This window comes from Simochromis diagramma, unplaced genomic scaffold (assembly GCF_900408965.1).
Source record: "Simochromis diagramma unplaced genomic scaffold, fSimDia1.1 OVJJ01000317.1, whole genome shotgun sequence".
In the NCBI taxonomy this organism is placed as follows: domain Eukaryota; kingdom Metazoa; phylum Chordata; class Actinopteri; order Cichliformes; family Cichlidae; genus Simochromis; species Simochromis diagramma.
The window spans coordinates 1,131,869-1,158,734 of record NW_024386994.1 but is presented as its reverse complement, the minus strand read 5'-3'; the positions used below and the strand labels follow the sequence as shown (position 1 = coordinate 1,158,734).

At 40.5% G+C, this 26,866-nt stretch overlaps 1 protein-coding gene across 13 annotated transcripts in view; it reads left to right on the top strand.

Annotated features, from left to right (window-relative positions):
* The window catches only part of nrxn2b (neurexin 2b), a 682,163-nt gene that overhangs the window by 316,990 nt on the left and 338,307 nt on the right, over positions 1-26,866 (top strand). For 10 of the 13 annotated variants that reach the window (XM_040040734.1, XM_040040733.1, XM_040040732.1 and 7 more), the window contains 5 exons: positions 5,393-5,554; positions 16,735-17,173; positions 18,112-18,495; positions 20,585-20,788; positions 23,759-23,785. In XM_040040734.1, the coding sequence (XP_039896668.1) occupies positions 5,393-5,554; positions 16,735-17,173; positions 18,112-18,495; positions 20,585-20,788; positions 23,759-23,785 (1,216 nt within the window). The remainder of the gene's footprint in view (positions 1-5,392; positions 5,555-16,734; positions 17,174-18,111; positions 18,496-20,584; positions 20,789-23,758; positions 23,786-26,866) is intronic. The other 3 variants (XM_040040736.1, XM_040040735.1, XM_040040729.1) reach the window with 1 other exon arrangement.

Genomic DNA, 26,866 nt, shown 5'->3' with positions numbered 1-26,866 from the left:
TAGAAGTGTTCACATCAGCATTCTTATAGGGTGTAAATGCTGCTGTATCCCAGCACGTGTCAGTTTGTTGTACACGTGTGTTGATGCATTCTTTTATGTTGCCTTCTTGTCTAAAACCCCGAACACTAAAAGCTCTCTTGCTTTTCCTTTTCCCATTTGTCTGGTGTCGTGATGCCCTGCGATTAAATTCGCCCATTTTGCTGCATTTTGCCAGATGGTTTATTTTATACATTTCTTTTAATAGTTGACCTTTTTGTGTTGTGTCTCAATGAATTCTTCCTCCAAGCCCATCCTTCCGGTCATCTTTTTTATTTAAGTGCATGGCTTGTGTGTCACCCTGTTAGCTTGTATGGATTCATTTTGTTTCTTCTTAATCAAACAAACCCTTGTCACTTGAAACAACACATTCAGTCCAAATGTGGATCTGGTTTGAGCAATCAAATTGCAGAGGACTTTTAAAGAATCCTCACATACTTTTTTCACTATGACTAAATTGTTACTAATCTACTGTTTGGATAAAACCTTTGTTGTAACTGTACTAACAACCATTTTTGTGTCTGACTTCCCCTTACTTACAAAAATACTAACCGATTTTGTTCACCCTCCAACCCTTTTAACTCGTTTCGGCGCATAGTTTAAAACCCCTCTCTCTTGCGCAAATGGCACTCGCCCCAAGCTTCCCAACCCTCCCCCCATGCCTTTACTAACACAGGTTAGTTCGTCACCTCAGGGTTTACATGTCAAAACTCCACATTGAAGTTCAAAAATAGGGCTCTCTCCACTTGCGACCAATTAGGACTTTTGACTCGCTGCCAGACACCTATGGAAACCCATCGCATGGGTGGGAATGCATTCGTTTCTGTGTAATATATTGTTTCAACTCCTAAAGATAACACATTGTTCCTTTTTTTAAAAGACCTGTGACAGTAATCAGATGTTGTTCCAACAAGGGTAAGTGACACATTTCTATGTAAACATGTTCCCCTGCATGGATAAGTGTATTAAAGGAGTGATGGTACTGAAAGGAAAGAAATCTCTGACAAATGGGCCTTATGAAGATTGGATGGTCAAAATAATGGCTGTTGTTGAATTTTAGGTAGAACATGAAGCAATCGTGGACGACTGATACAAAGCGAAAATTTATTTTTCTTATATATGGAAACCGTACGTCTTCCATGTGTACGTAACCAGTATCGTCTAGGCACGTTCTAATGTTCTTTTTCACTTTCATTTTTATTCTGTGGGTGAGTATTGAATCATTGTTTCTTATTTTCTTTAAATGTAAGTAGTTAATGTGAATTTCTGTGTATGCACATGGCAAAAGATTGGTGACTTGGCCCTATTCAATCACAAACTGATAGCAGACTGATTCCGTCTAATTGCCATGTTATTGTCATCTTGATCAAAGTCACTTTGTAGACAGCTGACCGTGGCTGCATTTCTGGTCCCCAGCTTTGAACCATTTCAAAGTCATCCAAGTTGGAAGTTTATTGGACATAGTGGCAATACTTTTGATTGTGCCACAGTTTCCAAATACTGTTTTCCGTATTGTGACTGTAGCATAGAATTAGTTAGAATTATGCTCAAAATGTCCATAGAAGCCACATCTGGTTTGGAATAGACTACATTTAAAGTCCAATTTAAAAAAAATAAAAAACAAAAACTAGTCTGTTGGTAGATGTTGATTTATCAGGAACAAGTAGACATGAGAGAGTGGCTGAAAGCAGAGGTTAATAGCTTAAAAGAATCAAGTTCAGCAGCATGCGAGTGGGTGAAATAGATTGCTTCTTATGATTTGAACCCTAGAGCTGTGCCAATCTCTTCATAGTGTATTCAGCTTTAAACATCTTCATTGTGTCTTTTATATCTGGGGCAATCAGTTCAGCAGAGTTTAGCAAGGTCTTCTTAGTTTTCTGTATGTACAGGGCTAAACAGGTATCTGGCGAGCAGCTGGGTAAAACCGAGAATCCAATAAAGGCTGCAGCTGGGGCTTCAGTTAAGTCTGTGTATTATGTGCTGTATGTGCTGCTTGTTGGAGGCACACGAGAAAGGCCAGAAGAATGACGTTCACACAGAAAAGAACAGCGAAGAATGCTAGAAACGTGCTAATTAATCTGATGCAGTTTTATATTTGTCATCCTTCCTTCCTAGAATTTTCACATTAAGCTTTGTTTCAAGAAAGAAACTGTGATCACACAATTACACCAAATAATATTCAGGCCATATGCTGTGTGCACCCAGGATGCTATTTTTTCCCCAGGAGAAGAAATAACATTATGCTGCCAACAACAGCATAATTTTGAAATTGATGAGAACGTTGCATATAAAGACAAATTTTAATTGCACTATTGCAATTAAACGTTGGTCAGTTACACAAGGAGCTGCTTGTCTAAAAAATAGACTGATCAACCCACAGAGTCTAGTTTACTTTTTTAAGTTGATCAGTACTTATGCTTATAAGTGTTGCACACTTTGTTTAGTTAAATGTCCAAATTTACATTTTTTCATTCTAATTTGAATTCAAAAACAACTCTCAGAGAGAAAAAGCAACCAGAGACTGTTCATAGAATGGGAATATTTTACTTGCCGTTTATTCAAAGAAAAGTCTAAATACATTTATAGCGCATTATTTAAAATGGGAACGCATGCGGCGTATTTCAACTTGCAACCTCTGATACCATCAAGCCCTTCCTTCCTTCCTTCCTTCCTTCCTTCCTGTGTGGCCAGTGATGCAAGGGCTTGTAATTTTGTCAAAGGAATGAGTGTGTATCCTGGTTGAAACACTAACTCTTATGAATTATAACAAAGTTACCTCAAAGAAAACTTTTTTTTTTTTTTCAGACAACCTTTAATGTGCTTATTTTAGTATATCGACACATTGTCTACACGGGGCTTTTAATGCTGTATAAGTTAAACCTCTGATCAAACAATAAATCACTAATATAACAGGATTGCTTCAGACAGTTTATTAAATAAATCACATGTGTTTAAAGCTTTTAACATATTAAGGAGTACAATCTGGGATGAAAGTGAGGGGAAGAGAAAGAACTTACACATTGCTGGGAACTCTATAGGTGTCTGGCAGCTAGTCACTGATGTTTTCCCACTATCCGAGTAAGTGCACTGATTCACTGAGATGTGCCATCAACAATCCCAATATTATCCCAAAACTTCCATGGGCCTAGCTTAGCCATAGCCAATATTGGTGTTTTTCAGCACGTTTGCCAACCCCTTTATTTTAAAAGGTTTACGGGATATTTCTCTACCCTATGACATTTCCAATCTACTTTTTTGAAGAAACGGTAATACCATGGCTATATAGTTCAACCACAGTAGTAGGAACATGTTTGACATTGCCTATAGTAACAATTCCCCTCCCACCCATTTCTTCTCTATAGCCAGTAAGGTCTCGCTTGTCACTTTGGGCAAATGAAGTGTTCCTGTTGAAATCCCTATCCAAGATCTCCAAAGATGACCCCAACATACCAGCACTGTGAACTGCAGATTCATCATGCCAGATACATCTGGCCAATGTGATTCATCTTTCTCACCAAGTAGCAACAGCAGACATAAAAATGAGTTGCCCTCTTACAAAGGGAAGTACGGGAAAAAAAGAAAAATGTCAAGGAAAACAGAAGATAAGAACTCAGCTGGGGAGATAAAAGCTTTGGAGTGCAGTTGCTAAGGTTTCTTTTTGGTTACAGTTGCCACAGCTATAGTTGTGGACCTTTAGGCATAGTTGATGTTTTCATAGAGGATGACTGATGTTTTTGCTAACTGAATTCACTACTTTTGAATATATTTTAAAGGACATGCTAAAGGAAAGCACCATTTCTAGATCTTACTTGACAGTTAACCGACCCAAATGTAAAGCTGGACCTTGATGAAATGATGAAATGTAGTGCTACCAGCACTTTGAAGTATGCAAAGGTAATGAAAGCCAGATGGTTGTGCGTGTGGCTCCCAGCAGTGCTGCATTTGTACGTTTATGCAGAATAACAGATGTTGAATCAGAGACTGGAGTGCTTCGCTTTTGCCCAGGCCAGCTCTTTTAGGATAATTAGACCATAAATTGGTCACTAACTGCAAAAGTCTCTCCCGAATCAAACATCAGGATTTGGCAGGGTGTTTGTGTATGATCATCGCTGTCGTACCAATAGTAAATCCAGTCGTGATGAAATACAATTAAGTAAATGATAGATTTGAGTATTTTTCATAAACAACTACAATTTGCTTCATTGTAATAAGTATAATGTAAAAATACAAGGGCTTTTGTGATGACTCCTTGAAAATTTGTGGAGGAGAGATGCTTTCACGTTTCAGACTAGTATATATATATATATATATATATATATATATATATATATATATATATATATATATATATATATATGATTTCGTCTTTTCATTTACTCTTCAGGTATTATTTGTAAATATGGGATAAGGTCAGGTGTAACATGAAAGGAGCTTTCTCACCTCATGTTTTAAGGACTAGTCTTACACTGTAGGAGTGGTTCCCACACATGCTGTTGTACTTCTTTTAATGATGTTCTATTAATAGCAAAACAGTAGAAGGGGGAATCAGTATTTAAAAAACTTTAAAATGATTTGAGTATAATAGATCTCATTAAAAAAATACAAAACTTAGTAGATCCACGGAGATGTTAAAAATATGGGGGGCATCATTTCTGCACTTCGGTTCGCACATTATCTCACACCATTAGCTTGCAGCCGTGTGTTTGATTCTGGGTTCCACCTGGTGCTTCTGTCACCAATCAAAATTCAGCAAAGAATGTATGGCCTTGCACAAAATATGAAACTGGAGGCAATTAAATATTAAAAAGGGAAGTCATTTTTACTGGTAGCTCTGTAAATGAAGTGTTACAACGTAGCTATGCCAATCTCAGGGAAAGCCCAGTTGGCATTTTAAACATGGTGCTTGTTTAAAGGTCAAGTTCTTGTACTTATGTAACTTTAAATTCATAGTGTGTGGTTTAGATAGCTGTTTTTAGTGTTCATGACTGAAATGTTAATTCTTGAGGCTGTAGATTATGGCCTTTGCACTGAGTTTGCTAAACCAGGTTAGTTATTCTACCACTGGTAGTGATGAGACATTTGGCACACTGTCGTTCCATTGGTTTACCTTTAGCAACTGCACTCTAAAGTGAAAGCCCTCAGTCTGACCAACACCAAAAAACCACCAACTGAGCGATACAATTTAAGGTACAACCCAATCAAGCGTCTGTGTTTAATCCAATTTCTTCCTTGTTTTTCCTCCCATTTCTCTTAATTTCCCTCCTTTCTTATTATTTTCTTTTTTCTGTCTATTCCTGCTCTATATTTCTATTTCTATCTGTTCCTTTCTGTCTCTTTTGGGACATGCTTTTGCCAGGTGACCATCTCAGTTGATGGTATTTTGACCACCACTGGTTACACCCAGGAAGATTACACTATGTTGGGCTCTGATGACTTCTTCTACATTGGAGGTAGTCCAAACACTGCAGACCTGCCTGGATCTCCAGTCAGCAACAACTTCATGGGCTGCCTGAAAGACGTAAGTGTAAAGTGCTTAATATTTAAACTCTTATGAACAAACCAACTGAAATTTGCATTTTTCTTTGACGAAGTAGGGTACGAGGTTGGTACGAGGTAGGTGAGTTTCCTTGAGGCTGTTTCACCTCTCACCCGAAAAGTTTCTTCAGTTCTAAGAGCAACTGGTGGAGAGTCCCAGATTAGGTAGAGGATCATTATGTGGTCCGTGACCCTCTTGGGGACATTCCCATAAAATCTGTGACTCTCCACCAATTGCTCTTAGAAATGAAGAAGCTTCTCGGATGAGAGGCTCTTCTTTGGGTGTTGGCTACCTTTTGTTCCACTGTCAAGATTATGTGTGACGTCTTGACAGAATAATGTTGAGTTCTGGTGACTAGGAAGGCCAGTCCAAGACTGATAGTGTTCCATTGTGTAATCATTGCTAAATTTCGACAATGATCAATGGTCAAAGGGCTGTACTCTATGTATCAGGTACTTTCCAGATAGTATTGCTTTGCAAACAGTACTTTGCTGTGAGAGATCTCCCACACCATTGACTGAAATGTAATCCCAAACCATGACAGAACCACCATCTGTTTTGCAGATGGCTGCAGAGATCTGTTGTACACTTTTGTACATCCTTCTTCACTTCCGTTGTGCATATTCATAGTGATTTGAACCAAAATTTAAAATGACCTGTTGCTAATAATTTTCAGGCCAGTTCATCTGTACTTGAGCATTTTCTCCTTGTCTCCCTTCCTTCAGAACAGGTTGGTCACGCTTTCCGTAGGACCATTTCTGATGAAGCTTTGGACATGACGTTCAGACACTGTTCGTCTGCTATTGATAGTTTTTTAAACTTGCCAGTTCTTCTTTTGTCTTGTATTTCTCCAGTTTGATTAGGTAAAATGACTGGACTAAAAATAGTAGCCAATGTCCAAAGAAAAACTGAAAAATCTTCAAAAAGCCTGAAGAACTATTTTTCAAGTCTTACAAAGTCTGGCTCCTCGGAAGCAAAATGTAATGAAATGAGCGGTGGCTCACAAACCACAGTATGGAATTAGAAGCATTTTTTATTGTTTTAGACAAAGCGAGAACAAATGACACAGTTTGCTGCATGGTATCATCACACATATTTACAGAAACACATTTGTGTTGACTGACACTTTCTCTGGAGAATCATCCGTCTGGGCAGTTATAACTCCCATATGTGAGAGTAGGAGGTGTCAGACATACAGCTTCCTGAATCCCTTTGAAGCCTCTCTCTTTCTAACCACACCGCAGAACACACAGACAGATCACAATTTGTAGCACGTCCACTCATATTTGTGGATGGATATATAGAGGACAGTTGCCTTTTAAAATTTTTATTTCAACTCAACTTTGATAAAAATTACTTTTATTTTCACCAAGGTCTTAATTCATGGCTGAACAAGCTGTCAAGAGAACCAATCACAGCTCAAAGTGCTATGCCCTTGTAAATGTAATGACTTGTATAGAGGCAACGCAACATGGTGCCATCGCATTCCCTCATAAAACCATGCTGATTGAATAAGTAATTACTTTTGCCATCACTTTTAATGGATCGCACAGTAATCACCCTATCTCTAACTTAATTATCCCTGTAGAATTACACTTTCATTATTTGGGTTGCTATCAGAAGAATCCCTTGCGGGTCTTAAACTTCCCTAGGCATTTAACAGTCCTCTGTTTCATCAAGACAAGGCTGGATTTACAGTCAGTGTACACACAAAGCACAAGAAAGGCAAATTGTCTAAATGTTTAAAAAAGATAGTGGTAAGAGTGGTAGTAGTAACAAAAGAAATTGATATTAAGGAGCCAGTGTGACCAAACTTTTAGAAATGAAAAGTAAGAGCAGATGTTTTAAGACTTGATCATTTAATTTGTGTAATCTCCTGTTTAAAGCTAAGGGAGAGAAGGTGTGACAGCAACAAAAAAAAAATTTTTCTGTTTGACTGGACTGCACAATGAAAACAACGTAACGGGGGTAATTTAATGATAACTAGAAGGTTTTTGACAGAGATGAGATACAAAGAGATGATGAGATGATTGTACAAAGAAAAGGGAGCAAGTTCCAGACAGGTGGGAAGTGGTGTAGCCATCAGATATTGGTATTCATGTTCACCTTTGTTTTTTAAAGTAATAGCTCCTGTTTGGTTAAGCACAGCAAGAAAATAACTTTCCTTCTTTCGTGAACTCTTTGGATATTTGGATATCTGACTCCACAGTACACTTGCTATGTTTGCATCTGGGGGCTTGTGTTAGTTTTTTATGTATTTACTTTTGGACTTCTTGCCTGTAGCCCCAAGCTACATTGAATCTCCAGTGTAAAACTGGAGATAGAATGAAACTTTCCCCAGTGAGAAAAAGAAAAGCAAATCATTTAAGTGTAGTTTGCTCTACTCTTATAATTATGACTTAAAGTAATACATTTCAGACTCAATAGCTGAACATCTGTTTGGTGACAGGCCAGAAAGATACATGACCCAGACGTGAACTTACCAGAAGCTTAAGCTTAGGCTACGTCCACACGTACACAGGTATTTTTGAAAACTGAGATTTTCCGTTTTCGTTTTAAAAAATAATCCCGTCCACACGTAAACGCAGAAATGATGGAAAACGCTGCTAGGAACATGCCAAAGCAACAGGTGGCGATATATTCCTAACCGTGTAGAAATGTTGGCCAATCAGAAGTCTAGAAGCCTCGGTGGGAAATAGTAAACAAAGCTGGGGCATAGAAGCAGAACCGAGTCGTATGTGTGGAGGGACAGTAACTGTGTGTGTGTATATGTAAGCATTTAAACACTGCAGAGAGTACAATTAACAGTAACAGTAGTGTAGAAATTCATTTCACCAAAACAATAATGTGGAGCACAGTGTGACGTCAAAAAAGGCACACAACTTTGACGCTGCGTTTTCTGCGTTTTCTCTGTTTTTCTCATCCACACGTAAATGCAAAAACTGAGTTTTCGAAATTACCCACTGTGGCAGGCGTTTTTAGAAATCTCCGTTTTCAGTGACCGAAAACGCCGTTTACGTGTGGACGAAAGGTGCAAACGCATAGAAAAATCTGCGTTTTCAAAAATACCCGGGTACGTGTGGACGTAACCTTAGGTTGTTTTTCTAGCAGCCTTACGGTTTGTAATTTCCAGCTGAGGTCAAGCTTTCAAGACTAAACTGAGCCAGAAAAGTAACCACACCTAGAAAGCTATTGAGAAAAGCTGCAATAAGAGCAGCTGAGAGCACCAGGTAAAGCTGTAGCAGCTAAAGAAAAAGAAAGTGAGTGGTTGGGGGTTAGGCAGTGCTTGTTCTGTGGCACATCTCGGATTATCAGTTGTGTTATGGTCCAGGGCAAGGCTTTCATGCTGCCACCGTGGTCAAATGCCTTTGATACGCTCGGCCAGCACCCTTCAGGCAGTAGAAATCCAAAGGAACAGCGCAGCAGAAGAAGAGTAAAAAGGCATCAAAAGAGACACTGAAGGCCTGTGAAGTTTTTATTTGCTCTCTGTGTATGTGCGCCTCCATGTGTTCAAAGTCACCCACATGCTATGATCATACACAGGGTGATGTGTGTTTCCTTAGGCTCCTAATCAGAGAGGTGGGGTGTGAAATCAGGTCTCTCTGCTCCTCAGCCCCCAAGTCTTGTTTCCACAGATTCCTCTCTTCTCTTCTGTATATGTCACCATCTGTCTCCCCACTGCAACCTCCACCACCCTGTGTCTCTCGCAGACAGTGACCTTGCTATCGCTCGTTTCACACCACCCTCTCCTCATGTGCTCATCTTTGTCACTCTTCCTGCCTCTCTCATAGTTTCTCTCCATCTCTTTCTTTCTGCCTCCCATCTTCCCTTTCTCAGGGGCAGCTTTGTGTAATTAAGTGTAGCACGGTAGCTCCGTTGGTACACCAACGGCTTTGCCATCCTGATGGCCAAATTAAAAATTGATTTCTTCGACTGATTCCATGTGCTGGATGAATGCGCTTGCTCTCCTCCTTGCCCTCACTTTCTTTTACGCTCTCTCTTCCTGTCCTCCCAACTTCATATTGATGCTTCATGTCTTCACCTGTAGCTTCCTCTTAGCTTCACCTTTGTTCCACAAAAGAATCTTTTAAAGTCACCCGTCACCCTAACTCATGTCCTGCCTGCCACAAGTCAGTATTCACTGGCACTTTTCAGTTGATAGAGTACTGCTGCCTTTTTTTTTGTTTCTTTATTTAGGCAGAAGCCATTAGTGTAACGTCTGGTACTTCAGAATGCTTCATAAACTAATAAACAGTGAAAGAGACGAAAGTTTATAAATACATAAAGTCTTTAAGGTACCATTTAAGTGATATCGGTACAGAAGTGATTAGTGGATGGTGTATCAACCAACATATTCAAAACGTGCGGTGTATAGTTTCATCAAATATCCACAACACCAAGTATCTGAAGAAAGTAACAAATATTTGTTCTCCAGACCTGCAGGGTTTTGAATTTGAAGAGTTTCTCAATAACAAAACAAATCAATGGAGGAACCCCTGTGGGAGGCTTTGGCCCTGCATTAGCTGCACTGCTAGAATAAGAAAGAACAAATCACTGCCACACAAGTCAGTGAATTTTAAAGTCTGACGTGATGATCAAAAATAAAGGGGAACAGTTTTAATTTGTATAAGAACAATGCATTTTTTAAAACTTTTGATAGCAGTGAGTTTTCAGTAAGTAGTGAGCGAAAGACAGATGGTAGGAATAAGGATGCAACGTGAGCACAAGCAGTTGTAAAGACACCTGACCCTGTCTGACTGCAGACTCTATAAGGCAGGGGTGTCAAACTCAATTGCACAGGGGGCCAAACCTCAAGGCACACTTTAGGTCACGGGCCAAACAAGATAAACATTTATTGAACACACTAAAACAATGTTTTTTAAACATAAATGTGAATACGGACAGGAATATAATTCCAGAATAAATAAACTTAAAAAAATAAACTTTAACTTTAAATATTTTGCTCTCCATAAAAATATATCCTGTCAAAATTATGCAAGTCAGAAATATGAACATGCTGTCAAATACCCCAGAAAAAATAAAATAAAACATACACAAGGTTCGATCTGGAGCTGGGGCATTGCTTCAGGAATGGAACTAATAAACTGTGCAGGCCATTCAGTGTCGTACTTTCCCTTGAGTGTCCCATTAGAATGCAGCTCCATCTGAATCTGCACAGGTGCAGTTTCCACGTCAACTGTAAATGGGTTGTGAAGCAGCTCAAAATTCTCATTTTGTGGCTCAAAGTCACCAAAGCGCCGTGCATACTCAGTGCGCTCAGTTTATCAGCAAAGTGCGCATTTGGGAACACTGTTGCGCTGACTTGGTTCAACATTACTTGGCAACAGGGAAAGTGAGGCAAGTTGCACTGAACATTTGTGACAGCTTAACTTGAAATGCCTTCACCGCATCATACATGCCATGTCCATGAACTGACAGATTTCCTTGCTGAGCTCAAAAACCCTATTGAGAATTTTTCCCCAACTCAGCCAACGGACCTGAATCTATTTCCCACATAAAAGACTGAAATTGACGGTGATTTAAACCTGTAGTTCGGATAAAATTTACAGTTTGCGTCATGGTGATCATTACATGCTCCATTTTTAGGACTTTACCACACGGCGTTTCCTGGTGTATGATGCAGCATGCTGTTGACTCACTGGTACAGTTCTCCTGCATCTTTACTCACATCCTGCCGACTAGTCCACTTTTTTCACCACACAACACCAGCGCTCCATCTGTTGTAAGTCCAACAAGTTTGTCCCAGGGCAGTTTCATGTCGGTTACACTTTGACATACGTTTCTGCTCAGGCTCTCATTTGCCAAAATCTGCGTTTTGTCTGGACACAAGACATTGCACACCTTCATCATGCAGTTCTTCAGAAACTCTCCCTCGGTAAATGGCCGGGCTGATTTGGCTGTCTGTGCTGAAAGGCTCTTTTTTCAGAATCAACTTTTCTCGTCACCATTGTGAGGGGCTAGCTTCGCAATAACAGAAGTTTGACTTGATTGACGCGGGGATGTTCCCAGCTAGCCTAGCGTTCGTCAAGGAGGCTGCAGCGCTGCATTTTGGGATCTGTAGTTTGTGTGTTATTAGCGCCTCATATCGCCGGGCCATGCATAACAATAATAATAAATCTATATAAAATGATCTCGCGGGCCGGATATAAATGTCCGCCGTGCCAGATGTGGCCCGCAGGCCTTGAGTTTGACACATGTGCTATAAGGCATTGGCTTAACTGTGAGTGATGGTATGCTTTACACACTTTAGTGCTCCCATGTAGCCCTCTGTCCTTCTGTTACCCTCTCATTTGTCTTTCGCCACCATCTTCTCCTGTTTTCCATACTGCTTAACACCACTCTCTTCTACTGTCTTTAGCATTTTACGACGTTGTGTTCCCTCTAGCTAATCTACCCCTTTACCAAAGACTGAGTTGTAGACTTAACTGGCTGAAAAGATGGCTTATCTCTCAATTAATAAACAATTTCACCAAAACTAACAAGGAGTGTTTCCAACAAACGACAAAAAGAGCTTTTGATTTTCACCACAGGTGCTAGTATGATAAGGACGAGTTTACAGAGCATCTGAACCTAGTCAGGCATGCTAAACATGTTTGCCATTCAGTACCAGCCACCTGAACTGGCAGTTCAAAACAATTCTGCTTTTGCTGAATCACTACTGTAAGTAGTAGCTGATCTGCCACCAAGATAAATGCCTACATTCATTGTTGTTCTAACTAGTGACACCCATCCTAACCCTACAAAGGTTTTGATGTCATGTACACATTGAAAGCTTGCAGTAATTTGTGGTTATGCTTGTAGTGTCCTGCCTCTGCCTAGACAGGTTATTTGTTGGCTCCAAACAAGTGGATACATTTGTATACTTTTTAAAAGCACGTCATTAGTGACTGTTACCCTCTTTGCCATATAAAATTGGAAATATATTTTATGGCATCAGTGCTATGTTCAAGGAATCATATTCAAAAATTTTGACTAAAATTCCAGGAAACAAAAAAGCAGAAAACCACAAATATAGTAGAAATCTGGCCACCCTTACTGTTGTTATTGACTCCGAAAACCTATAAAAAGAACCCTCTAAGGGACACACTAAATTCTATGTAAGTTTGAGCACATAATAGTCTATCTGGATCAAGTAGCTGTAAAGTTAATACTCAAGAAAAAGTGATGAAAATTACCTGAAAATTACCCTTCAACACTCTTAAGTGTTTAAAATATATGTTCATCTTTAAAGTAGCCAGTCAACAGTGTTGCAGACCTGTCTGTTATTGAAAATCAGTCATTGGAGTCTCTAAGCTGAAAGTCATCAGCTACAAGATGTTTATGGCTGGATTTCTTGCCTCATCGTGTCTTTTCAAACATGTTGTGTGATTCTTTATAACAAGCACAGCACTTGGTTTGTCAAGAGGTTTGGCAGGAATGATGCAAACAAAGGACTCACGGACACAAAAATAAACTAAAAAACAACCTTTTATTTGGTGGAACACCAAAGTCCATAAACAAAGAAAAAAAATAGCCACACTTCACACTCACTGACAGGAAAGCAGAACTGTAGATTAACACACACTCAAACAAAAGGAAAATGGGGCTATATATACATACACCAATGCACTGAGGGCTAATCAGGGAATTAGACACAGCTGTGGAACAAGGCCCAGGTGAAACTAATTAGGATAACGACACAAGGGAAATAAAGCTACATGCAAAACATAGGCGACAAAGGACTACAAAATAAAACAGGAAATGAGTAAACAGGCAAAGTCAAACAACAATTGAATGATCAAGACAAAGGAAATTCTACAAGCAAAGAAACTAAAGAAAGGTATGAAGATGGTAATGACAGTATTTTCCTTTTTTGGATACAGAGCTGAACGCAAAACCAAGAGAAAACCTGTAAATAAATCAAATAAAAATAAAGCTTTTATTTTTTATGCTGCTTTTTCTTCTCTCTTGCACCTATCTCTCTCTTTTTCTAACACCTTAAGCAAGAGGAGTTTATGCCTTATTTGCTGCCAATTTTAGTATTATCATACCTAATTACCAGTACTAATCTGTGCTAATAGTGACATTATGAGGTGTACAGTACATGTGGCAGCGTGGTTAATGTTGAAGATAACCAAAGGAGGCTTAAGTTTAAGAATAACCCAGCATATCTGTGTTCTTGTTGAGCATTCAGTGCCGGTGTGTAGGTGTAGCATTTGACAGAAAGGAAGAGTGAGTGGATGAGATAGTGTGCCCGTGTGCGAGAAAAAAAATAGGTTAGATTGGAGGGCGTTTGAAAGAGATACCATGAAAGACAATGAGGAATGACAGCAGCGGTCTGGACAAATTAGGCAGCCAAAAAAAAATCATGAACCACATCACAGAAGGCAAATTATACACACAAGCAAATGCAAAAACAGGCCAATGCAAATCAAAACCAAAATGTGACACAATACACACAAAATAATTCAGCAATAATAATTCTGCTCAGTAAGTTAGAAGCTTGGGTAAAAATTCTGTGAAAAACAAGAAATGAAATACAATATTCTGTACATCATATTAGTTAGGTTAAGCTGCAGTTTGGTAAAATCCATCAAACCCATCTAATCTAAGTCAGGTTACACAGCATCTAACATTAACTAGCTAAGCATTGCATCATGCTTGGCTAGACAGCTGAATAACTCTACTGGGTAAGTGAAGTACCCTTAACCAAAACCTTTCATGCTGTTTTTGCTGGGAACAAAGTATTTCCTGTTAATGATCCACTTGTTTCAAAGATCTTGGTCCTCTGCATGGAAACTGTGTGAAGTCTGCTCACCCAGACTGGTGCAATCTTCATCAAGTCTTCTTATAGCAGCCAAAACTGTACTAACTCTCCCCAGTTTCCTAGATATTGTTTTTTTGTTGTCGTTTTTTTAAAGTAATGCTACATAGACAGAAAACAGAAAATTGTGTACTTTTTAGAATGGCTTACAGTCAATGATGCACATATTTTGTGAAGATACCACCAGGGTAATGCTGGTTTGTTTTCTTCCTGGACATCTCCGGATTTGTTTATACTTTTCTGATCTGGTCTGAAAAGGCACATCGACTGTTGCAGGATGACTCAGGGCCCAGAGGCAGTGCAGGAGTGTAGTTCCCTTTTGCACCAGTTATATTTTTTTAATCAAGTTACGGTATTGTTGTGTACCCCAACTTTAAATGACTTTGGGATGATTAATGAAAAAAGGGGACCAGATTTAAACTTAAATTTAACTTTATGATGACTCCCAACAGTATTTATTTGTTCAGCACATGCAAACAGAACGCACACTAATCAGGTAATTGGCAGTCCTTCATATCCTGTTGCTATTGAGCCACACCTTGCTCATAACCCGCCAGAGGTGCTTCCACATTTTCCCAAAGAAAACAATTAAAGCATGTAAACATTCATATATTATACTTTATATATTTAAAAATATGACCCAAACACACCCATAAATCGTGTATTTACAATTAAAACATAAAATCATACAAATCCAATACATTTCTCCCGTTTCTTATTTAGTCTCACTATTTCTATCTTGTTCCAGCACAGTTGAAGTGGAGCACCCATGATTTGGTTGTGCATGTACAATGAGAACCTAAAATACCCAAGCAAGTCCTTGATATAACTTAAACTTGGTCTCTTCCAAGAAATTGTGTCTTCTGCTGCTATAAATGAGATATGGCTACAGATGTTATAGATGTTTGGCTATAGAAGTTTAGGACAGGGTCGTATGTCTATGCTTCCCAAACTAGAATACACTTACATAACTAGTGAATATTTTCAAGGTTTCAGTTTTTCTTAAGTATAAGATCTTCGCTTCAACTTGTCATATATGTTTGTTTGTTTTTTTACATGATTGAAGAAATGAAACATGTGTTTCATAAATGAGAAACTTAATTCTGAAGCATAGTAAAAAGTTTTCTACCTTCATTTTCACTCTGACCTCTGTGCAATTGAAATTTCACCCTTTTCCAGTGTGGGAAGTAGTAGATATGAATGGAAGGTGATGACTTTCATTCCATCCTTTCATGAGAACAAGAATTGTACTCCAAACACAAAGAGCAGGTAGCTCTTTCTGTTTTTATACTCTGTGACAATTCAAATGAGAACATCTGCTGGCGGAATCAAACCGAACCGGAACAATCTCCTTAACCTTGCAGCTTAGACAGCAGCAGAAATCAAGGATTGAAATGAAGACCAGCTTATTTTTTCTCTGTTTTATTGTGAGCAGTGTGGTAAACAGAGAGTGCGAACAGCGCACAAATGGAGAGAGCTCTGCTGATTCACAGTATTACCTTGAGGAAGGCCTCTCACAAAGCTGTGTACAGAGTGTTCAACAAATAAAAAGAAAACTAAAACTATGAAAGACAAGAACAATTTGCTTTGCCTTCAGCAATTAATCCATTATGAATGCATACACGGAGGCACACTCTGAGCTCAAACAATAGAGCTGTATTTCATCAAAGACCATTGGAGACATTTGCATTGGAGCTGTAGGCAACGTTCGCTTTTTTTCTGTTTCTGGATATCCCCTGGAGCCTTTTTAATTTTTTCAATTTATTATGCATATTTACTCCATTTGTGAGGAATGGTTTTGTACAAGAAGAAACATTTCTATGGTTTATGGAATGAACCCGAGTTCAGGAGTTTAAACACCAGTGATGAGTGATGAGTGATACAATACACTCTTTAAGTTGTGGGTCCACACCTCAGTACTAGCAGACATCGGCATTCGGCCTGCTTTCATCTCGCTTCTTGGCTCTTCCTGTTTCCCTTAGCAAAACCTTTTCTCTGACCTAAAATTGTTGTTACCAGGTCATGTGCAGGAGATACTAAAGCAGCTTCTTTTCCGCTAATACTAGTTCCACTCTGCAGTTCATGAAAAAGTCATGTACTTATTCAAGTTTTAAGTCATTTCCCCGTGCTGTTGAGATTCCCCGGCGGCGACTATAACTAATACTTGAAACTACCTGAAGCAATTAAAATGCATTTGCTGGCTCTCAGTATTAACAGCCATGACAACACAGACTATGCTGTTGAAACTGCATTTTGTTTTTTGAGTCACATGTTTTTAAATCATAGTCTGGCTCCAAATGCACAATCATAACCTTTCAACCATTTGCTTTTCTTTTAGGTGGTGTACAAGAACAACGACTTTAAGCTGGAGCTGTCACGGCTGGCCATCGAGCGTGACCCGAAAATCACCCTGAATGGTGACCTGGTGTTCCGCTGTGAGGATGTAGCAGCCCTGGATCCTGTAACTTTTGAGACCCCCGAGTCCTACATCTCTCTGCCAAAGTGGAACACCAAGAAGACGGGCTCTATCTCTTTTGACTTCCGGACCACAGAGCCCAGCGGCCTTCTGTTATTCAGCCACGGACGGCCTCAGGGGCCTAAAGAGCAGAAGCCTGGTAGGGAGCTGAAGACTGATTACTTTGCCATGGAGCTTCTGGAGGGGTATTTGTACCTGCTGATTGATATGGGCTCCGGAAAAACAAAGCTCAAGGCCAGCAACAAGAAGGTCAACGATGGGGAATGGTGCCATGTGGATTTCCAAAGAGAAGGAAGGAAAGGTGAGGAGTGCTTTAAAACTGGGTTAGTCACTTTTTTATGTTGCATGCGATTTAAGTGCATGTGAACGGCTCACTGGATTAGGAAGACAGAAATATAGACTCTGCACGGAAAAGGGGACAGAACTGACTTTGTCATAGTCTAATACTGTTTTGTCCTTCATGACAATTCAATCATGTTGGAAGCAGAGTAGTGATTACATATACTAACAGTATATCTATTTTTAAAAACTGTGTGATGTCTTTAAATTCCTCTGCCTTCTGGGGGTGCAAACAGGAGCATCTGTATGCTTGAGTGGGCATTGTCTGATGAATGATCTGTAGGTGGGAAAGAACCTTGGACATTATATCTCCCTCAATTGTTGCCTTATAATGAGGAAGCATGTGAATGCGTGCGTGCATACGTGTGTGTGTGAGTGTGTATGCACGCATGGGATCTCACTGCTGCTCCTCCTGTAATTGGCTTTTAATAGAAAATTAAGATGGAGTCGTTAATCACCGAAAGAGAGAGGGCCTTTTGTTTCACCCACTCCCTGCTGCATTCTGCTTCCCTTCTCCTCCATTTAGCCTATTATAGACACATTAGACACACACACGCATATGGATGCACACTCTACTGTCATCTATTCTTTCTGTGTCGTGTATGTCCTTCTGTCTCCGTCTGTCCCTGTTCTGTTTCCCTAAATTAGCCACCTACTGCCCCTCCCACTATTCCACTCACTCACATTTACGTATATAGACTATACACATTTTCAGTCCTGACCATCTGAATCACTTTAGTCAAGCACTAAATACAAGATGCATGCTCAGTCATGCACAGATAAGCTGGACCTATATTCATTCATGTAGCTGTGGTTAGGGTGATGTATCCAGGTGCCAGTAACCTCAGATTCAAAAGTTAACATCTTGCTGCTTGTTTCTTCTCTCTTTCTGTATTTTAGGATCAATCTCAGTCAACAGCCGCAGCATGCCCTTCAGCTCCCCAGAGGGCAGTGAAATCCTGGACCTGGACACTGATATGTACTTGGGCGGTCTGCCCGAATCTAAGTCAGATCTCATCCTGCCGCCAGAAGTTTGGACAGCGCTCCTTAACTACGGCTACGTAGGCTGCGTCCGTGACCTATTCATCGATGGCAAGAGCCGGGATGTCCGCCGGCTGGCTGAGATCCAGAGTGCCCTGGGTGTCAGCAGTTTCTGCACCCGTGAGCTACAGAAACGCTGCAGCAGTGCCCCCTGTGGCAACGGAGGTCTTTGCAAAGAGGGCTGGAACCGGTACATTTGTGATTGCACTGGCACCGGATACCTTGGTACCAACTGTGAGATAGGTAAGAAGGGCCAAGAGTGAAGCTTCTTTGACCACTTAGGGATTAATTATAGAATCTGAATTCATTGCATATAATTGAATACTGACTATGCTAAATATAGTTGTTTTGGCTACACTCCAGAAAAGAAATGAAATGCTTTTTTATCGCATTAAAAGCAGGACAAACATATACACACAAGCAAAGATATTCCTTTATATGAGGCCCCATGCACTGCAGTAAGAATGAAAAGGAAATCATGAGAGTCCCAACACCAAACAACGAAAAGTTTCTGTTAAGTTAATGTGCTGACACATACGACAACATTCTTCCTTGTATTGTAACCAACAAGGAGCTGTGTGTGCACCAAATGCCACCTGAGACTTGCTTGCATTCAGCCCACTGGCTGAAGTGCTGGGATGTTGGCAGGAGTGCGACAGAGCAGCCAGGCTTCCTGCCGCCATCTGTGTCAGTCACACACACACGAGTGGCCTTTGCACCACAGCGAGGCAGGGTGAGCTCGTCAAACAACACCACGTCCTTCTGATTCATCCCAATTAGGTGCAGACACCTCAGCCTGCGGTTTGTCTTAGCTTGTCTGAGGGGGTGAGTGAGCCATGACGGAATGGAATTTTGAGGGACAAGGAGGGTAATGAGGGAAGGAGAAATTGGATTCAAGTCAGGACAGTCAGGGTATAGGATGAAATATCCTTATTTTGAAGGGTGATAATTTTAACAATTTACTATTTGGTTCCTCGGATGACAAGTGTGGTTTAAGTGATGTTCTTCTGCCATCTTGTGGATTTTTGTATTATTGCAGGCACACTTCTGTAATACCCAGCTAGATACACCTGTGTATATAAACTGAGTTCACAGATTAGCTGAATGACAGGAGAATCTGTGATATTGATTTGACAGGGACAGGGCCCTGCAGGTTGTAGTGATGGTGATTGTGCAATAATGAATGATCTCTTTTAGCCGTTCACAGTTTTGATAAAATAATGCAGCGGCATCACATTTTTATACAAGTGCGACTTTTGTCAAAGTACACACAGTGTGTTGTGTAGGATTTGCGAATCTGATGTGCTCTCTTGAAATAGCAGCATTTTAAGCGATTGCTGGCCTGTAGGAGGGATTTTTCTGCATCTTTTAACATCGTGTTTTTGTACACTCTAAAATCTAAATGCTTGAAGCACCCTGTGAAAGTGACTCATGTTAGCCTGTGGTGACACATATCGACCCACGCTCCAAGATAAGAGCACTCCTCTGGAACTGTCAATCTCCAACAGCGGTCTATTTATGGCAGCAGCGATGTTAGAGAAAGTAACCACGCTTCAATGTAGTGTGAACATGAAGAACGTGTTACAGCACGGACTGAGTTTTGTTTTTCTAAGCTTGGCAAGCATCTGATGTTTTTGTTAAGTCCTTTTTTGTGGTTTCCTGTTCTTGTATTAATACACTACACTTTAAAATTGTCAGCGTTTTCTTGAAATGTGGGTTCTTGTAAACAAATGTAAACATAATTATGAGATAATTATTTATCCATCCATATTTTTTTTATCCCCTTATCAGGGGGCTGGGTCACAGAAGCCCAGACCTCCCTAAGGCGTTCCTAGGCCATCCGATAGATCTAATTTAAGCAAATGTTATACACATTCAACAAATCCATTGTAAATGATAAGGTGTGCTAAAAGTGTACACACAGAAAAAGACATTCAGAGGATGTGCGCATTGATTATTTCTATGAAATTGTTAAATTTGAATGTCTGAGAGGTGTAACAAGATTTATATCCCCTTTTGGTTTGGTGTGACGTTTTCAGACATACATGGCTTTGATCTTGATTCGTGCCGAATTTTCCCTTGATCCTATGCTGTTGATATGGCGTCCAAATACACGTCTTGTCTAAATCCTGTTTGAATTAGAGTTGTCGTCCCGCTTGGAGAAAGCGGGACGTGAGTGATTGAAAGATTTTTCAACTGTAATCAAGCTTACATGGATTATCACAGCTACTTTAAACTTAGCTGTGATACCGGCCCGACCTTTGTTCGGGAGACACCGTTCCCTCGATTGTTACTCGTTGCTCACTTCATCCTCTTCATCGCCCCTTTGCAGAGGCGACGGTGCTGAGTTACGACGGCAGCATGTACCTGAAGATCATCATGCCGGTCACCATGCACACGGAGGCCGAAGACGTGGCGCTGCGCTTCATGTCTCAGCGAGCGTACGGCCTGCTCATGGCCACCACCTCCAAGGAGTCAGCGGACACCCTGCGACTGGAGCTGGACGGAGGCCGCGTCAAGCTCACCGTTAACCTCGGTAGGCCCCCGTGATTCATTGTGGATGTCCCCGCTAACCTTTCCCTTGCCTCCTTCCCTGTCTCCTCACACTCACTTTGTATTTCAGCATTGTATGCCTTTGTACTCAGAATAATGGTTTGACATTTTGAGTTTCACAGCATGATTTTTTTTTTTATAACATTGTCAGGTAGTTGGCTGGGAAAAAGTTTCTGAACGTGTCCCTCTGTTACAGCAGTAGGTTCTGGCCGTTACCTAATGTTTTTAACTGCCAACAGTGCTCAAGAGCTATTTATGTGAGAAAACTGAGGAACAAAGAGAAACTTATCCCTTACCAACTGCTAACTGTGAGAAAATGAGACAAAGTCAAAATGTAAAACTAGCTCCAGAACGCAGTCATTGCAGCCTCTGTAGGGAGACACCCTGCAGTAACTTCTCTTCAATATGCTTCGACCCCTGCCCCCGCTTCCTCTGCATTCATCCCCTTCTTCTTGTACTCTGTGAAGCCCCATGGCTCCTCATCCTGGTAAAAAAGCTCCATCTCTAACAATATCACTGCCTTGACCCTGAGCCCTTGAAGGTTGCTCTTAAAGCTTCAGGGTGGGCTTGCCTCTGTCTTGCGCTTCCTAATGGTTCTTGCGTTATACCGGAGCTCTACCAAAGCTTCCCTGGTGCTGCGAGTAGGCAGGAGTCTTTTTCATAGGCCCATGTGCTGAAAGGGAGGTTTGAGGATGTGAAGCAGCCTGAGTGTTAATAGGAGAAGCTCCGTGATTTTGTAAGCTAGATGGAATCTTAGGAAGGGGATATGAATCCCCTCTAATAATGCTTCCTATTGACTTATTAAAATTTCATTGCAATGAATACCATTGCTCTGGGGAAGATGGTATGACCTTCCAGCTCTAGATACTTTAAATCTGTCCTGACCCTTTGAAGGACCACACTGTCAGCAGTGAACCAGGAGGAGCATGACAGAGGTGCACTCTGGAATATTAGAGTTTAAGCCACCTTAGAGACATGAATGGGGGCAGTGGGATAAATGAAGGAGGCCATTCCCCTCTCTTTCCTCTTTCTATCTTCTTTCTCCTTCACACTCTCACTTTTTTCCATCAGTCATAAAACCCCTCCTGGCCAGGACACAAAAGATGGAACTTTTCATCCCTTCAATGGCCTGTATGTCTGCGGCCCTCGGATCAAACAGTCAGAGACCAGCTCACAGCTGTAGCTGTCGGGGCATACACAGCTGAACTTAATGTACCTAGGGCCACACCTTAACCTCTCAGCTATGCCCCCACACTTAAAGCTAATCCTCAAGAGAATTTCTATACCAGCCCCTTTTCCTTCCTTTCTTACCGGCTTTTAAATGAAACTCAGCTTAGCTATGCTAATGATTTCCACAGCTCTTTTGCAAGAAAATTAATTAACAACTAAAGTGAAACAAGTCGGAAGGGAATCCTTCTGATCTGTTAAGGCCTTAATCCTTGTTAAGATAATTAAAATCCTGGTAATTAATCACTAGGAACTGCTATAATTGGGCAGATGTAGTCCTAATGATATCTTTAATGATAGAGAGTGACGGTAACATGTTCAGCTTGCGATGTGTAGGCCAGATGACGGCTGGCATGTTTTACCTAATGCCATAAATATTGTATTTATTGATTATCGAATGAGTAATTCATGATTAGACCTCCTCTACAAAATGCTTTACACTGTTTACAATCATAAATGTCGCTTTTGTCCTGAATTAAATGTATTCGGAAAACATCAGTCGATGCTCGTGGCCCATAAACGCATTTTAATATCATTGTGTTTGTATGACCTCCAAATCTCTACAGAGTGATACTGGTTCCTGGCTGTTTGTGTCCACTATTCTGTAGCGGTTGACAGCTCGAGACCACAACCCAGCCACTCTGCCACATGCACACGTAGATCATAACATATCAGCGTGTGACAGGTAGAGTGTACTAGTTCCTGTCAAAGAAATCCCTAGCTCCATTTAGAGTCTAGTCAAAGGTCCGTTTACGCTGAAGAGTCACATTGAGTTTCTTGGGCATTTACGGACACTTTGCATGATTTTAACTGAGCTTTTCTGTGCTTTAAGCCACAAGATCATATTTTTAAACCTTTTAAAATGATGAAACACTTTTTACGGCATTTTCCTCGCACCACTTGTAGCAAGTAGCACAAAATATATACAGGCCTATTTCAGTTTCTGTGCACAAGGCATGAGGTGGCTGGGATGTGCAGATCACCTTTTCGTGTCAGTTACTGTCGGGTTTGTCGAACCCAAAGTGCTGTAGAAGGCAAGTGAATCTCAAATTACCAGGAAAGGCAGCTGACGTTACAGTTGCGTGGTGCGACGTCTGCTGTAATGACGGTATTGCAGCGTTTATGTCCACAGTGTGAGGAGAATGGATCAGTTGGATAGTACTCAAACCATTTTTTCAAACCGCGTGATTATAACCAGCACATTTAGACCATTTCTAACCAGTTTTCTAAAGGATGTTTTTTTTATTATTATTATTATGAGGGAAAAAAAATCACAATAAGCAGTGGAAGAGATAAAAAGGCCATTAAGAGATTGTGCTTAATAGGAACCAAGTGAGTCCAAGCACAGAATTTATTTTAGTTTTCCTTATAATCACAAAGTAGTCTTATTAGGTATTCAGTGTCAGCAGTAGACCACTTTGTATAGTTTATTTTCATATTTGTAATACATAGATCTTATTTTGCAAGTCTGCCTTCTACTGTGCTTTGGGAGGATTGGGTGGAGCAAGGCGAAGGAAGGTTGATGGGATTGATGAAGGGAAAGGGTGATCCTGACTCAGAGCCTGTCCCCGGATGGTGGCCCCAGAGCAAAGTTTGGTTGTCTGCAGAATGTACCTTGAAGGATGTAAAAATGTCTTTTTTTCTCTTTTATCCAATCTCTTCTTTCTATCCTTTTTCCTCCTTTTCTTTTTATTTGATCTCACCATTTCGCTCTTTCTCCCGCCAGATTGTATCAGGATAGACTGTAGCCTCAGTAAGTGGTTCTATCCATTTTTCTGACTAAAATGTATCTGTCTTTTTCATCCTGACTCTGTGCCGTGGCGCTTTCTGCTCTCTTCTGTCCACATGATTTGTTTCACTCCGCTCATTACCCGTGTCTCTGCTCCCATATTTTCTTAGTTTTGAAAACACAACTCTTAATTTTTTCCCATCATTCAGCTTTTTTCTCCCGCCTCTATTGTATGTCTGTCCCTTTTTTTTAAATTACCTCATCTGTGTTTTTCTTATTTCCTTTTGTCACTTTAATTTCCCCTTTTCTCACATAGATTTAATTAATGTTTCACTTGCGTAATTATTAGAATTTTCCATCCCACAACCTTTCTCATTTGTCTACTCTCAGCTATGAAATTATTTCATTGCCTTCCCCCTGCTTATTCCCCATTCTAGTCATTTTCCTGTCAACCTTTTCCACAAACACATTCAGAAAAGGGCGACTTGACACTCCCCTGTTGGATGCCCCTATTTTCTATTATGCGACGCTGAGTTTGGGCTCCACATGGCTGCACACACAGGTGTTGCTTGTTTTCTTTGTGGGGGGGGGGGAACTGTAGTTTTGTCCCCCCCCTTCAAAGCTAATTGCTTATCCACTGAGAGATGGCACCACCTGGTGTGTGCTTGTTTTCCGAGCAAGCTAATGTTTTTCTGCCTCATGCTGACAAAATGATAGCAAACTGTTATTTCTATCACGGTCACTGACAATTGAACAACTAGCCCACAGGTAAGTGCTGCCAGCAGTGGTGACAAAGTAGAGAAAACCTCTTGTTTGCCACAATGATTGCATGTGTGTGGGTGTGTTTCTCAGTTTCGATGAAGTATTTGTGAAGGGGGAAAGGTTGGGGCCTGACTTTGATCTGTGTCTAACAACAACAAGGAAGGTACCAATTAATAAATCACTTTTGTTTTCTTTTGTGTATGTTTAGAGAATTGGGCATTAATTAATTTTCTACTTCGTTATTGCAGCCAGATTAATCACATTTGTCGTTACAGTATGTCACTCACATCACTGCACCTAAAAGCTATTCATATAAAACTACAATGCAAAAACCTCATGAGCTTCCATCGGGTTTCGAAGTGGCCTTAGTGTATGTCGAATTATGTCCCTAAATATGTGGAAGAGACACCAGAAGAGGAAACATTTCAATTATGCTTAAAAGAGCACAATACCCTGGATTAACCACTAGATGTCAGACTAACACAAGGGTTTAGCTCGATTAAAGACTGACATACGCTTTGTTCCAACATAGCGTTCAAACATTTCACTGCGAACCTGTTTAAAACTGAACAACTTCCGTACTGAAAGCTGTGGCATCAGAGGTTCTGTGTTCAGGAGGTTCTGTATGCTTTATTGTTAAAGCTCAAAAGAAGCTGTTGAGTTTAAATATTGATTTTCTTACGCATTCTTTCTACTTAAGCAGTAATTTGTTGCAGACTTGGAATTCAGTGGTTTTGCAGGGAATATTTTATTTAACCTTTCTTTGTTTCTTTGCATGACTGATCTTGTCCGGTAATTTCCTTTTTTATGGGTAGGACTTCTCTCGGTCACACAACAGTGTGTGAGAGTTTCAAGTATATACAGTAAGTGTAACTGGATGAGAGCGAGGGACTGTGTTTGTATCTGTGTGTGTGTGTGTGTGTGAGAGAGAGAGAAAGAGAGAGAGAGAGAGGAAGAGAAAAAGCAGTGAGGGAACAAATCAGGCAGAACTACAGACAACAATTTATTCAGTACCATGACATCTCCTGGTCGATATCGCCTCCCGAGTCCTACAAAAGCTTAAGCCTTGAATTTTAGTAAGAAAGTCAGGATTACCGAAGTGTCTGCTGGTTGGTCCACAAAGAAAGTAGCCAGCAGAACAAAGATTTTGCAGGCTGAGCATTCATTTTAAATTGTAACCATAACGAAGATTCATGTATCCTCTCCTGGACACTCTGGACAGGCCATCCGTCATGGGGCTAACACATACAGTAGAGACAGACAACCAGTCACGTCCATATTATAGTAGCTAATTATCCTATCCCCGTCCGTGTCTTTGGACTGTGGGATTAAGAGTATCTGGGGAGAACCTGCACAGACACAGAGAGAACATGTAAAATCTACAAAGAAAGGCTCCAGTCTTGATTCCCACTCAGGACCTTCTTACTGTGACACTGAAACAGGGCTAACCACCACACCACCATGCAGTTAATTATGACATTAAGATATATATTCACAAGTATTTGGTAGTGCCCACAAATAATGCATTTAATGGACTGCACTGTTATTGACCCGCTTTTATGTCTGGACTTTGGGCTGCCTAGTTTTGAAAGATCGGCTTTGTGTTTTATTGCAGCGTAGCTCAGTTGACTTAATGTGTCTAGATATGATACAGAGCATAGCTGTAGCCCTCAGCTCTGTCCAGGTCAGGGTGTCAGGCTGATGATATCGGTTTGGAGGGTGGCCTTTCAGCCTCCAGCAGCACCTTCTCTTAGCGAGAGATGAGATGCGATTTGGCATGACATATGGCCAGCATGTGGGGTGTGAGAACTCCGTCTGCTAATGCCATAGCCTTTGCCCCATCCATCTGAAAGTGCTCACTTCAGCATAGACTGAAACGCCCAGTGTGTAGGAGACATTACAAATAACTGTTCATTAGGCAGGACTGAAAAATACAGGGTGTAGAAATCATCACAAGACTAAATGGACCTTTTAGGCTTTGTAACAAATTCATTCACTAGTTATGCACATTTGTCATTTTCCAAAAGAACATTTCAAAATAATCAAAAAGCAGCTTTAGAAGAGTTAGCAATGAAATATTGGTCAGAATGGAGAGTTGGTTAAAAAGCTGCAGTTTTATCTTAATATGCACACTTTATCCTCTCGAACATAACATTTATTTTAATGGGAAACACTTCCCCAATTCACTGCTAGCGTCCTGTCACCATACTGATATGGTAGTGAGGTCAGTGTATGTACAAGTAATTTCTCAGACTTGAGAGTTCAGCCTACATGCTGTCGTGAACACTGTTTTTTGTACTCTTAGATCTGTATGCTGTGAAGTAGATCTTCCTTAATGTTGTA